Source organism: Bos taurus, chromosome 21 (genome assembly GCF_002263795.3).
Source record: "Bos taurus isolate L1 Dominette 01449 registration number 42190680 breed Hereford chromosome 21, ARS-UCD2.0, whole genome shotgun sequence".
In the NCBI taxonomy this organism is placed as follows: domain Eukaryota; kingdom Metazoa; phylum Chordata; class Mammalia; order Artiodactyla; family Bovidae; genus Bos; species Bos taurus.
In genome coordinates, this window is record NC_037348.1 from 24421319 (window position 1) to 24436746 (window position 15428).

The 15428-nt window shown below is 43.6% G+C and overlaps 1 protein-coding gene across 7 annotated transcripts in view; it reads right to left on the reverse strand.

Moving 5' to 3' along the window:
* Nucleotides 1-15428, reverse strand: part of ADAMTSL3 (ADAMTS like 3) — a 408215-nt gene that overhangs the window by 309882 nt on the left and 82905 nt on the right. For all 7 annotated transcript variants that reach the window (XM_059879284.1, XM_059879285.1, XM_024982349.2 and 4 more), the window contains exon 3: nucleotides 7076-7195. In XM_059879284.1, the coding sequence (XP_059735267.1) occupies nucleotides 7076-7195 (120 nt within the window). The remainder of the gene's footprint in view (nucleotides 1-7075; nucleotides 7196-15428) is intronic.

A 15428-nucleotide genomic window follows, 5' to 3' on the forward strand; every position in this document is an offset into this window, starting at 1 on the left:
CTGTTTGGAACTTCAACAGCTTGTATCTACCATTTAACTCACCTGATGAACATAATTTGAAAAATTACCCAGTACCCAAAAAATGAGTCAAAGAAGACAGCATTAGAAGAGGAAAATGTCTGCATGGTTCAAAAGCTCAACTGACTCTCCATTAACCAATCTTTTTCTTTAATGCTTGAGAATGAGCTGATGTGCAAAAAAACTCCATGATAACGAAATTCAGAGTGCACGTATACCAAAGTGAATCAGAGCAGCACATACGACTACGTGTGCAGTATTCATGTACCTGCAATGTGCCTGAATTAGGAATCAAGTACAAGTCATTCCAATTAATGTGTTCCTGTCTTCTAGCATCAATCTAAAGAGAAAGCAAGCTCGTGGTCTAACTCTTTGGAATACTGAAGGAGCCTAACTACATTTGACCAAGATTACTCACTAACAAAGGAATGAACTATTCAAACTCAAATGGCTCGCTGCTTAAAAACATTATACACACAGGCCAGAAACAACAAAGAAAACTCTCCTATGCAGAGAACATGTGAGCTGCCCATTTAGATCCCCAGAGACACTGGCAATGTCCTATAGGTTCAAGGGTCGTGTCCATCTCCCTTCATGAGAAACTTCAGAAGCTGGTATATACTTCCCAAGTTAAAAACTATTATATGAATAACTTGGGAACATCAAGTGATATTTCTGAGGCCTGCCAACAGTTTAACCACAGTGAAGTTCCCGGCCAAGATATTCATGAAAGTTCAGAAGAAGTTACTTTGAGAAAGATGGACTCGCAGCAAACAGATTTCTTGTCCTTAGGAAGAATACATAAATCAATACTCAAACAAGCAAAATGAAAATTCAGTTTGTTCATAATCATTGAAGAAAAAAGACATTTAGAAGTTTAGAAAGAAGACTCCACAAAGAGTTCATTATTAACATGTTATTGTTACGATGCATATTAAAAATTCATTCAAACATTGCTCTCATACTTTTCCTTCCCGCAGATTAGATGTAAAAAATGTCTTAACTGAGCTGCAGGGCAAAAAACAGACACTTGGCTTTGCTACTTCTTGGCTGTGTGATCTTGGGTAAGACACTGTTCCTCTCTGGAGCTCCACTTCCTCACCTGAAAAAACAGAATCCCTAAACTTCCTTCCAACTCTGTCATTCTATAATCCCAGGGCCACACATCCTCTCTGCTGATGGAAATAGTAAAGAAAATACAAACTGAAGTAGCATTTTGCAACAAGAAATCATACAAGTAGGCAAAGAGTTAACTTAATGATGACGTTATTCTGATTTTTGACAAACAGAGAATTTTACAATCCTAGAGTTTTACAGATGTAGAATGATCAAACTCTGAATTTGACTTCAGGAAAGGAAAAGAAATTCTTGAAAATAATGCTGTCTAAGGTGAGAGGGGGTATGGAGGAAGGAGATGCTAGAAGTCAGACTTTAAGAGCTAAAAGGAGGAGGAAAAAGCAGCAGGAGAAAAGCAGAATTTGGAAATCAAGTAGTCACTGAAAGCAATGGTAGATGAGAGCATAGGTGACAGTGATTTTAACTTGAAAAAAAAAATCTTGAATCCACTTAAAGGTGGGCAGAAAGAGACAAAATAAATACCAGATCGGTCAGTGACAGATGGTGACAGGAAAGAAGAGACGTTGGGTATAAAAAGCATAAAAGGATCTCTGCACGGGACTTCTCTGGCTGCCCAGTGGTTAGGACTCCATGCTTCCAATGCAGGGGGTTCAGGTTCTATCCCTGGTGGGGAAGCTAAGATCCCACATGCCTTGAAGCCACAAAACCAACAAAATATAAAGGGCCTCTGCAACACAAAATCCAGGTGGTTCTCTCCCAAATGTCCATAAGCTCACATTAAAACTTACTCTAGGTTAATTAAGCTCCAATACTTTGGCCACCTGATGCCAAGAGCATCAGGTGGAAAAGACCCTGGTTCTGGGGAAAATTGAGGGCAGGAGGAGAAGGGGACAAGAGAGGATGAGATGGTGAGGTGGCATCACCGACTTGATGGACATCAGTCTGAGCAAACTCCAGGAGACAGTGAAGGACAGGGAAGCCTGACGTGCTGCAGTCCATGAGGTTACAAAGAGTCAGACACGACTCAGCAACTGAACAACAAACAGTTAATTCCAAATTCTCAAGGAGTTAAGAATGAGCTCATGAAGCAGCTCATGAATTTGAAATTATTCCCTTGGATCTGCTAAGGTCTCCAAAGCCCTATTCACTGTAATAGTGGTGGTGATTTAGCTGCTAAGTGGTGTCCAACTCTTACAACTCCATGGACTGTAGACCACCAGGCTCCTCTGTCCATGGGATTTCCCAGGCAAGAATACTGCAGTAGGTTGTCATTTTCTTCTCCAGGGGATCTTCCCAACCCAGGGATCAAACTCAGGTCTTCTGCATTGCAGGTGAATTCTTTACTGATTGAGCCACCAGGGAAGCCCACTATAACAGTCAAATTGGGATTTTTAGGAAAAGAGATAATTTTTGACATGATTCTTCCAAGAGAAGCAGCTGGGTGTATCTCAGAGTGGGACAGCCTAAAGTTTAGAATGTAAGTTTCAGTTTTTTCACATAACCATCTGGGTGTCCTTGAGTAAGTCATTTGCATGTTCAGAGTGTCTGTTTCCTTGACTCTTGAAATGCGGCATTTGAGAAAAGGCTCCACCAGCTATAAAATCCTATGATTCTCTAAGTAATAGTTTACTGCATCGCTGGCATGACTGCCTTGATCATCAGCATGATCCAATTAACACTCTGCAACGTAGAATATTTCTGTAGTTTTGAAAAGTAGACTATTTAGGACAGGAAGGAGTTTGGAACATGAAATACAGTCACTTTGTTTTTCAAAACAAATGAGGGGGCTTCCCTGGTGGCTCAATAGTAAAGAATCCGCCTGCCAATGCAGGAGACATGGGTTCCATCCCTGGTTCAGGAAGATCCCACATGCCACGGGGCAACTAAGCCCATGCACCACAACTGCTGAGCCAGAGCCCTAGAGCCCAGTGCTCTGCAACAAGAAGCCACCGCAATGAGAAGGCTGGGTACCGCACCTAGAGAGCAGCCCCTACTCATGGCAACTAAAGAAAAGCCCGCACACCAACAAATACCCAGCACAGCCAAAAATATTCCTTTTTAAAAAAAATGAGGACTCTGAGGTCCAAAGATGCTGAATGACTTTGTTAAATTAGAAGCCAATCAGTGGCAGAAGCAAGACAAAGGCTGCCTGACTAGTCCTGCCTGCACCAAAATGCATGGCTACCAGTTGGCTTTAGGATGGCATACTTCACTAGAAGCTGCCCCAGGCCCCTTATAACCCATAGTGCGCTTTTTATGTGACTCATTAAACACACCCTACATCACAGCTGGGCTTTACTGGCCTCGGGGCTCTTAGTTTTCCAGACATCTAATCCAGGGAACATTGGAAGAGTGACCTGAAGGTCGTCATGAAAATACACCAGAATCAAGTACTTTAAAAAGTCCTACAGGGTCATCGAAGACAGCAAGTATCTGCACACTGTCTGCCCACTTCCCATTTGATCAAATGAGTATTCGACAGGCGGAAGCTCCTGGTGAACCCAGTCCTGACCCGCAACTTCAGGAAGCAAACAGCAGCCTCCACAGCATAAGCACTTTGTCACTCTGGCTTCAGGCTGCTGGGACAGTGGGATGGCTGCCCTGAAAACCTCTGAGAGACGACCTGGGGATTTCTGTGTAGGAGCGATGATGCCTGCCACGCAATATGCTGCCACCTGCTCCGAGATGAGACAGTTGGTTGCAGATAGCACAAGGTAAGACATTAAAACCTGAACTACATCGGATCCAGCAACCTGGTTGTATCTCTCAGATATCATAATGTGGGAAAGAAGTTGAACACAGATGAGTGCGTGCTGTATGATCCCATCAAAGCTGGGTCATTTGTAGAGACATGGATGGACCTAGAGTCTATCATACAGAGTCAAGTTATAAGTCAGAAAGAGAAAGACAAATATTGTATATTAACATATACATCTAGAAAAATGGGATGGATAAACCTCTTTGCAGGGCACAAATAGAGACAGAGACATGGAAAACAAACAAATGGACATCAAGTGGGAAAAGAGGAGTGTGAAATAAATTGGTAGATTGGGATTGACATACATATACTGTTGATACTACATATTAAATAGATAACTAATGAGAACCTACTGTTTAGCACAGGGAACTGTACTCAGTGCTCTGTAGTGACCTAAATGGGAAGGAAATCCAAAAAAGAGGGAGTATACGTATATGTAGAGCTTCCCTGGTGGCTCAGCGGCCAAGAATCCACCTGCAATGCCGGAGACACAGGAGACTCAGGTTCAATCCCTGGGTCAGGAAGCTCCCCTGGAGGAGGGCATGGCAACCCACTCCGGTATTCTTGCCTGGAGAATGCCATGGACAGAGGAGTCTGGTGGGCTACTGTCCATGGGGTTGCAAAGAGTCGGACATGACTGACGCAACTGAGCATGCACGCACGTGTGTACATATGACTGATTCACTTTTCTGTACAGTGTAAACTAACACAACATTGTAAGGCAATTACATCCCAATTCAAAAAAAAAACAGAAAAAATAAAATAAAAACCAAAATGAATCTATTACAGTGATAGAAGTCAGACTAGTGATTACTTCCTGGGTGACAGATATTGACCAGAAGGGGTCCATGGAGCTTCCTAGGGTGGGGGAATGTTTAATTGCTGGATCTGGGTGATAGTTACACAGGCATAAAGATATTTAAAAACTGGTCAACTTCTACACTTCAGATATGGGTGTCATTTACTATATGTATGTTATACTTTTAATAAACAGTGAATTTAACATATTGTGTGCAGACCCTTGATATGAATGGAGAGTATGCTTCTTCCTTTTCTTTTCCATAAGAGTATCTGACATTCTCCGAATTGAATCTTCATAAATAATATTACTAGCAATAACAATAGCTACATGAAGTACTTTTATGCATCAGAACCTGTGCAGACAGACATAGGAATTACCTGAATTATCTCCTTTAATTCTTAAAACATTTCCGTGAGGTTGACCAATACCATCATATATCTCACAGATGACAAAACTAAGGCACAGAGAAGTGAAGTAACTTGTCCAAAGTCACACAGCAAGTAAAATATCAGAACTGAAATTCAAACCCAGAGCAGTCTGACTCCTGAGTCTATGTTCTTAACTTTTTGTCACATTTGATGGTATGTTGCAGGAAGGGGGAAGTTTTCAAACTGAGGAATATTTTATCTAACTTTTCTCTGATATTACAGTGCAGTTTGCACACTCAGTATGAAGAGGAAAGAGGATCCAGGCTTGGGCTGATAGGTTAACAATTCTCTAGTTGATTACATTCTTGAGATTCATTCAACAGATACACCTCGTTTAGTACAAATGCCTCTTTTTTTTTTTTTTTTTGCCTTTAATAGCAGAGGGTAGGTGCTATTATTGGCTTGTTATAGTTTGACTTTGTTCCTTCAGTGAAAAGAAACACAGTGGCAGCAACACAGAATGTTTTCACAGGCTATCCACTGGGCCCTCCAGAACACTGTGTCCTAGGACAGAATTTCCACCGCGTGCCACATGCTTTTAAGGTCTGCCTTAGGCTTTTTGGAAAGACTGAAGGGGCTTACTTTCCTCTTCAGATAGCTTTTATATTGTTATGATATTAAATATAATTTATCTGTAGGAGCTGGAGAAGGCATTAACCACTCTTTAATTAAAAAACACAAAGCTCGTGATTTTCCAGACATCCTCTTCTAGCCTTTACTGGCTCCTCAATTAGTTTCTCTGAAGCTTTCCTATGAAAACCTATTAAATAATTAATTCCTCGATTAAAAGGAGACATAAATCATAGCTGAAGCTCCAACACTTTGGCTATCCGACATGAAGAGCTGACTCACTGGGAAAGACCCTGATGCTGGGAAAGACTGAGGACAGGAGAAGAAGGGGCGACAGAGGATGAGATGGTTGGATGGCATCACTGACTCAGTGGACATAAGTTTCAGCAAACTCCAGGAGACAATGAAAGACAGGGAAGCCTGGTGTGCTGCAGTCCATGGGGTTGCAAAGAGTAAGTCACGATTTAGTGACTGAACAACAACAAATCATAGAGTCTCTAAAAATCCATCCAGGAGAAAGGGCAGAAAGCAACTTGATGGTTTAGCCCCTCTTAGCAACCAGGCCCAAAGCGTTAACTGAGGTGTATATTATGAAAATGACTTCCCAGGTGGATCAGTGGTAAATAATCCACCTGCCAATGCGGGAGACGCGGGTTCAATCCCTGGGTCAGAAAGATGCCCTGGAGAAGGAAATGGCAACCCACTCCAGCGTTCTTGCCTAGGAAATCCCCATGGACAGAGGAGCCTGAGGGGCTACAGTCTGAATGGCCACAAAAGAGTTGGACATGACTTAGCAACTAAATAACAACAACAAGACATCAGTGTAAATGAAGAATGAGAAGGCATAGTACCAAGGGCGCAGTTTTGCTCTCTGCATTCCAGCCAAGCTCAAGTCTTGCTCTCCAGTGGGATTTTGTGCAGTGATTTAAACACACACCCATGTGCACACAAGCACACTCACACAGAGACAGGCATCTGTTTTACTTTCTGGAAAATGGGCTTGAAAAAGGTAAGTTTTGGTACTGGTCAAAAAAATTAAATAAGAGCTCAGAGGGCAATGAAAGCAAAGCTTAATCAGAAAACAGAACTTTTAGATAATTTCAGAATTACATGATGAATTTGGCAATAGCTAAAATGAACAAATTTAAATATTTATTTTCATATTTAAATATTTCCAATGAAAATCAGAGACCGTGTCTCTCAAGCCAATGCCACAACCAGAACAGGAGCCATACGCTGTGCAGGAAGCTGCATGCAAGCGTGGGCAGCCCGGGGTTTCAGGGTCCTTCCTGATGTCACCGGTCTATTGTACTAGTTGTGCCGAGGAGGAAATAGAAAGATTTTGAAGCTATTTTTGAGAAACTGTTTCCTGCAACTGGCAAATGGCAGAGCCAAAAATAGGCTCTCCAGTGAGGTTCTTACCTGGTCGTCATAGCGATAAGTGAGGAACTGCTCCCCGGTCGTGTCCTCCAGAAAACTCCCCTGAGGGGAAAGTGCAAACTCAGGAAGGAAGTAGGCCCCAGGAGACTTCTCTGCTGTGGTCTGAAAGACAAGATTGCTTGGTTAAAAATAAGGCCTCAGTAAGGACTTTTGGGCTCCAAAATCACTGCAGATGGTGACTGCAGCCATGAAATTAAAAGACACTTACTCCTTGGAAGGAAAGTTATGACCAACCTAGACAGCATATTCAAAAGCAGAGACATTACTTTGCCAACAAAGGTCCATCTAGTCAAGGCTCTGGTTTTTCCTGTGGTCATGTATGGATGTGAGAGTTGGACTGTGAAGAAGGCTGAGCGCGAAGAATTAATGCTTTTGAACTGTGGTGTTGGAGAAGACTCTTGAGAGTCCCTTGGACTGCAAGGAGATCCAATCAGTCCATTCTGAAGGAGATCAGCCCTGGGATTTCTTTGGAAGGAATGATGCTAAAGCTGAAACTCCAGTACTTTGGCCACCTCATGGGAAGAGCTGACTCATTGGAAAAGACCCTGATGCTGGGAGGGATTGGGGGCAGGAGGAGAAGGGGACAACAGAGGATTAGATGGCTGGATGGCATCACCGACTCGATAGACATGAGTCTGAGTGAACTCTGGGAGTTGGTGATGGAGAGGGAGGCCTGGCGTGCTGCAGTTCATGGGGTCGCAAAGAGTCGGACAGGACTGAGCGACTGAACTGAACTGAACTGAAGGACCCCCAGTGGGCTTCCCTGGTGACTCAGGTAAAGAATCTGCCTGCCAATGCAGGAGATGCGGGTTAGATCCCTGGCTCAGGAAAATTCCTTGGAGAAGGAAATGGCAACCAACTCCATTATTCCTGCCTGGAAAATCCCATAGACAGAGGAGCCTGGCAGTCTATAGTCTATGGGGTTGCAAAAGGGTCAGAGACAACTTAGCAATTACACAACAACAACAAAGGACCCCCAGTAGGGAGTCTCTGAAAAGGGTGAGTCCAAAAGAATCCAACCACAAAAGGCTTCACCAAGAACAGGGAAGTGCCTATTTACAATAGCCAAGACATGGAAACAACCTACTTTCTGTTGTGATTGTTTGGTGAAGGAGTAAGAAACACACTTATTTTTTCCATCCTGTAACAGAAGTGCATATATCCTCTCTTTTTTGGAGTTCCTCCTTATTTAGATCACCACAGAGCACTGAGCAGAATTCCCTGAGCTATACAGCAGCTTCTCATTAGTTACCTGTTTAGGGCACAGAATATGTCTGCTGGACATTGTTCCTAAAGTGACCCTGGGAGGAAGTGAAAGGAATGCTAAAGCCACAGCCCCTACAAAGAAAAGAAGACCCCAACACGTGTTAGCAGTGTTCCATGGAGCTCTATGTGAAATATCAGAAAAAGTAAAAAATCTTCCTGGTATTAAAGCTTGTCATCCCTCAGTATTCATTAGTGTGGGAAAAAAATAGAAGACACTTATGGCTAAACTATAGCTGATTACCTTCTGCTTTGCGAGCCACTGTTCTGACTTTAAATTGTATATTTTAGACTTCTACAAATAAAAGCTGGAGAGGGTATGGAGAAAAGGGAACCTTCTTGCACTGTTGGTGGGAATGTAAACTGACACGTCCATTATGGAGATTCCTTAAAACCTAGGGATAAATCTTCCACATAACCCAGCAACCCCACTCCTTGGCATATACTCAGAGAAAACCATAATGCAAAAAGATACATGCTCCCCAATGTTCATGGCAGCACTATTTACAATAGCCAGGACAAGGAAGCAACCTAGATGTCCATTGACAGAGGAATGGATAAAGAAGATGTGGTACATATACACAATGGAGTATTACTCAGCCATAAAAAGGAACAAAATTGTGCCATCCAGAGACGTGGATGGACCTAGAGACAGTCCTACAGAGTGAACTCAGAAAGAGAAAAACAAATACAGTACATTAATGCATATTTATGGAATCTAGAAAAATGGTATAGATGACCTTATTTGTAAAACAGAAATAGAGACACAGACACAGAGAACAAACTTTTGGACACCAAGCAGGGAAAGGAGCGTGGGATGAATTGGAGATTGGGGTTGACATATACACATTATTGATACCATGCATAAAATAGATAATTAATGAAAACCTACTGCATAGCACAGGGAATTCTACTCAATGCTCTTTGGTAACCTAAATGGGAAGGAAATGCAAAAAGGAGAGGAGATATATATATATATATATATATATATGTATGTATGTATGTATGTATAGCTGATTTGAGCTTCCCTAGTGGCTCAAATGGTAATGAGCCACTCAAATGAGTCTTCCTGAAATGCAGGAGACCCAGGTTCAATCCCTGGGTCAGAAAGATCCCTTGGAGAGAGAATGGCAACCCACTCCAGTATTCTTGCCTGGAGAAGTCCATGGACAGAGGTGCCTGGAGGGCTATAGTCCATGGGGTCGCAGCGAGTCAGACACAACTGAGCCACTAACACAAACATAGCTGATTCACTGTACTGTATAGTATAAGCACTATATTGTAAAACAACTAACCCCCAATTAAAATTAAATCTTTAAAAAATCACTTTGAGGACTAGATGAATTACTAGGAGTAAATTTCTCATCTAGCTTATGTTCCTTATAGTGTATACACTCAAAGAAATATATTTTCCTCCTTTTGTTCCCCTCCAATCTCCAACAACCTGTGTAGTAATTTCCAAATACTGACATTCATCTGGTTAAGAATTCACTGAAGAAATAAGCATATAGATTTCTGGATAATATCTGGAAAAAATAATAAAAAAAAAAAATAAAAACTGAGATGGGAATAAAATCTTGCACATGAAAATCAAAGGTGAATTTGACGGTAAAATTTATTTCTGTATTTCCTAGGAAGCTTGAGTACATATAAAAGTATTGTTTTTCTCACCAAAATAAAAACACATCTAGGTAAACCTCAGAGCCAAAGTTTATATAACTACTAGAAAATAATGGATTCTATCTTAAGATAATTCACGGAAGCTGATAACCAAAATGCTCAGCAAAAAACAATAAATGTTACCTGCCTCTATTGGCTTCAGAGATCATAGAATCATAGTTGTAAATGCCTGAAGAGGCCTTAAGAAGTCATCTAGGTCGAACTCCTAAATTTAGAAATGAGTGAACTAAGGCTCTGAGAGTTAAGATGCTTGCCAAACAGCACAGAGCAGGAGCCAGTGGTGAAACCTGTTAGCAATCATGTGCAAAGGCAGTTAGGTCATTTCACCAAAGGCTGGGGCCTGGAGCAGCCAGGATCACCACCCAAAACTAGCTCCCTCAATACACAAAGCCTCCCTGTGTAACAGGCTTCTCAGATGCCTCAGCAGTACAGAATCCCCCTGAAGTGCAGAAGACGAAGGAAATGCAGGTTGGTTCCCTGGGTTGAGGATATCTCCTGGAGAAGGAAATGGCAACCCCCTCCAGTATTCTTGCCTGGGACAAGAGGAGGGCAATCCTAAGGACAGAGGAGCCTGGCGGGCAACGGTCCATGGGGTCGCAAAAGAGTTGGACATAATTTAGCAACTAAAAAGCTACAATCCTGTATGATGCTTATCTTTAGTTGTCCATACATCCAACACATATTTATTGAGCACCTACTATATGCCTGAAACTGTTCTGAGTGCTTTGGATACAATGGCATACAAGAAAGATAAGGTATCTCTTTCCATGGAGGTTATACTCTACTGGAAGAGATAGATTTTTTAAAAAGCAAACAAATTTCTAAATATGAAAATTAAACCTCTAAGTGCTATAAAGTAAATAAACAGAGGGATATGTGAATAAAGTTGGGAGAGGGTTGTTTAAGTTTATATAAGAAGTGGGGTGTTAGAGAAGGCTTTTGAGAGTCTCTTGGCTGGCAAGGAGATCAAACCAGTCGATCCTAAAGGAAATCATTCATTATTCATGAATAATGAATATTCATTAGAAGGACTGATGCTGAAGCTGAAGCTCCAACTTTGGCCACCTGATGCAAAGACCCGACTCACTGCAAAAAGACCCTGGTGCTGGGAAAGACTGAAGGCCAAAGAAGAAAGGAGGAGACAGAGGATGAGATGGTTGGATGGCATCACCAACTCATTGGACGTAAGTTTGAATAAACTCCAGGAGATAGTGAAGGACAGGGAAGCCTGGTGTACTACAGTCCATGGGGTCGTAAAGAGTTGGACACTACAAAAGTGACTTAACACACACGTACATACTAGGTCCCAGGGATGCCTGGTTCCAAGATCATCATCCGTTTATCCCCATCATCTTCTCAGACCGTCCCCACCCCAGTTCCCTTCAGCTGTCTCAGCTCCAAGCTGACTCTCCTTCCCGGGCTCCTCTGAAGCTGTCCCACCACTGAAAAAAACATGCTGCCACATTTACTCCCAAGTAGCTGCTTTTTGCAGCAAGGAGGACTGTCCTAAGCCTCTGTGATCAGAGTATTTGTCTGCTGTGCTTCTTCTATGCTATTAACAACAACTACAAACATTTCTAAAGCCCCAATGAGCCTTTTTTTTCTTTTTTTTTTTTTTTTTGGCTGCTGACATTCGATTCGGTAAAATGACGTTTTTGCCTTACATTTTGTTCACTGTATTCCTATTCCAGGCTTCTGCCTCTCCCCAAAGGCATCTCAGTGCAACATTGTGGAGGCAGTTCCAGAAGGCTGAGGGCTGTGTCTCCATCATGTCTGCGTTCCCCATGGAGATGTCTGGTGTGATTCAGTGAGAGTCTAAGACTGATGGCTACACTACCTGAGCCATGCAGTAGGGGGAGAAATTTCCCGCCAAACCCATTCTATGGGAATTAAAGGCTACCAGGTCCTGGACTAGGGCTTCCCTGACGGCTCAGACAGTAAAGAATCTGCTTGCAGTGACGGAGACCTGTGTTTGATCTCCGGGTCGAGAAGATCTCTTGAAGAAGGGAATGGCTACCCACTCCAGTATTCTTGCCTGGAGAATCCCATGGACAGAGGAGCCTGGCAGGCTACAGTCCATGAGGTCTTAAAGAGTCAGACATGACTGAGTAACTAACACTTTCACTTTTTCTTTTCAGTCCCTGAGCTAGACCAGATTCTCTCTAGGCTCACATCACACCCCGTGTCACTGATAAACTGATTTTACATTCACCTCTCTTGATCAAAATCCTTCCTCCCGCATCAGTTTTCAATACTGTGGGAGTTGATGCTGCAGCCTGGTGCAGTCCAAGTCCTCTCCATCTGTGGTGGTCAGCGTGGGCCACCATGCTTGTGTGAAGTCTGAAGTGCTGACCTGTAGCATCCCAGGATAATGAAAGCTCAGTGCTGGAAGGGACCTTCTCAGTCATCCAGTCCAGCCTGTCCCCCTCAGCAATCCTGCCCAATGGCCTGCAGCCTCTAAGTGAATACCTTTATGACAAGGAGCTCACTCCCTCTGAAGGCAACAGGGGTATGTCAGAATCTAGCAAACTAGGGTTGGGAGAAACTGTGAGACTGGGATTGATACAGCTTCCCTGGTGGCTCAGCAGTAAAGAATCTGCCTATGATGCAGAAGATGCAGGTTTGACCCCTGGGTCGGGAAGATCCCCTGGAGAAGGAAATGGCAACCCACTAGTCCAGTATTCTTGCCTGCAGAATGCCATTGGCAGAGGAGCCTGGTCGGCTACAGTCCATGGGGTCACACAGAGTCAGACACAACTGAAGCAACTGAGCATGCAAAATGCACATATACTAGGTAACTAATGAGAACCTACAGTACAGCTCAGGAAACTCCACTCAGTGCTCTGCGGTGAGCACTGAATGGGAAGGACATCCATAGAAGAGGAGGTATACGTTAAAACAAAAAATAAAAGAAATCTCGCAAACTATTCTGAAGTGGCCCATTGCTCCCCAAGGGTGGGATGAGGTACCTTTCCACTTTCTGTCATCCTCCCCTACAGCCTTCCCGTCTTCCCTTCCCCTCTAGCAAATGCACATATACTAAGTTGAATTCTAAAGTATAAACACAGCAGAATCGAGGCAGGGACTAACATTTGAGTCACAGATCTATATGATTGGAAGAAACTTTTGCTGTTGTTGTTGTGCAGCCACTAAGCTGCTGTGCAGCCACTAAGTTATGTCCAACTCTTTGCAACCCCATGGACTGTAGCCCAGCTTCCAAGCAAAAGTTCACCCCCATCCCATCCCCCCAGCTCCCTCCATGGGGACATTCTTAGGAAAACCAGACTTTTCCTTAAGGAGAAATGGCTAAGTTCTCTTATGACTTCAGAAAGCAAGCAGCCTGGGCAGCAACGAACACACACTGACATTCTCACCGGATAGGGACCCAACTTCCTACATGTTGGGGAGACTTGGTGGCAGGTGATGCCTCACAGGACAGGGTGAATGAGGAGGTCAGGCCCCTTAGGCAGCAACAATTGAAGGGAGGACGGGGAGGTGGGGTGGGGGAAGGGAGGCTGGACCAGGATATGTGCAAGCTTCCCATGACACAGATCCAGAACCAAGGAGAGAAGCTGCCAAAATGCATCATCCCACCAGCCACTGTCCACAGCTGCTGAGTCACCAGACTGGGGGTCAGGAGGAATCCAGACAGCCCCTTCAGGGACCCAAGAATGCAGCTTACTCACCTCCCCCTCCAGCCGAAGGCTTTGACTTTGGCAGGAGAGAGTAAGTATGGGATGGCGATTCAAGGACAAAATTTGCGTGTCCTAGACTCCATCCATATAATCATATCTATGGTTTTTCCAGTAGTCATGTATGGTTGTGAGAGTTGGACCATAAAGAAAGCTGAGATCCTTCTGAGATCCTTATTGGATCCTGAGTGTTGGATAAGACCCTTGAGAGTCCCTTGAACAGCAAGGAGATCAAACCAGTCAATCCTAAAGGAAATCAATCCTGAATATTCCTTGGAAGGACTGACGCTGAAGCTGAAGCTCCAATAACTTTGGCCACCTGATGCGAAGAGCCAGCTCATTGTAAACAATCCCGATGTTGGGAAAGATTGAGGGCAGGAGGAGAAGGGGGTGACAGAGGATAAGATGGCTAGATGGCATCATCGACTCAATGGACATCAGTTTGAGCAAACTCTGGGAGATGGCCAAGGAGCAGGAAGCCTGGTGTGCTGCAGTCCATGCAGTCGCAAAGAGTTGGACATAATTGAGCTACTGAACAACAACAACAAGCCTCTATCAACACCCTGGATAGGATAGAGAATGTCTCTCAAGACTTGGCAAAATGTTTGACTGATGTGATGGAAGGAAAGACAAGTGGAGGAGAAGTGGGTGTTTCTACACAAAAGAATGGGAACCCAATATGCCTCAAAAGTCAAGTGGTCACCATTGACATTATACAGTGGGATTTCTGCTGAATTTCAACAAGTCAGTTTAAACCCTTCTCCCAAGCTTGGTCTGAGCACTACAGGTGGATGTCCACCTCTCTTCAGAGCATGAACACAGCCAAGCACCACACCACTGACCTCTACAGAACTGTGGTCAATAAAGGTCAGTAAGGTTCTTTCCTGGGCTTCCCTGGTGGCTCAGACAGTAAAGAATCTGCCTGCAACGCAGGAGACCCAGGTTTGACTCTTGGGTTGTGAAGATCCCCTGGAGAAGGGAATGGATACCCACTCCAATATTCTTCCCTGGAGAATCCCATGGACAAAGAAGTCTGGCAGGCTACAGTCCATGGGGCTGCAAAGAGTCGGACATGACTGATGACTAACACTGACTTTTCACTTTCACCTTTCAAGGCTTTTTCCTACCTGTCACTGTGAAGTCATGTCTGTACTGGAGAACTGGACTGTACTATCCCTGAGCATCCAGGCTCTCTTTGGATCTGACCCATCACCCCAGCCTGCCAAGGCTCTTTTTGGATCCTGACTCCATTTATCAAGGTTTGCATCGCTCTCTCCCCACTTCATGTCAGCCCGAATCTGAGCATGCCCTCTGCCTCCTTGTTTCAGCCACAAACACTTTGCCAGGACAAGACTGAGAATGAGGCTCTTCTCCAGGCCGACAGGGACTTCACCAGCTTTGAGTCTCCTCATTTCAGAATCCCCACTTTGGTCACTAGAGAGTCAACAAACAGACTGTCAGATTCTGTAGCGACACAGACAACTCATGGAAGTAAGACACTAGTTCCAAGAACTGAGACTCCAGCTGGGCTTTATAGGTCAGGACAAAAGCCAAAGGATACGAAGGCATAACCCTGAGTCACTATTTTTTAGATTTTTTTTTATGTTAACCATTTTTAAAGTCTTTGTTGAATTTGTTACATTATTGTTTCTGTTTTATTGGGGTTTTTTGTTTTTGGTTTTTGTCATGAGGCATGCGGG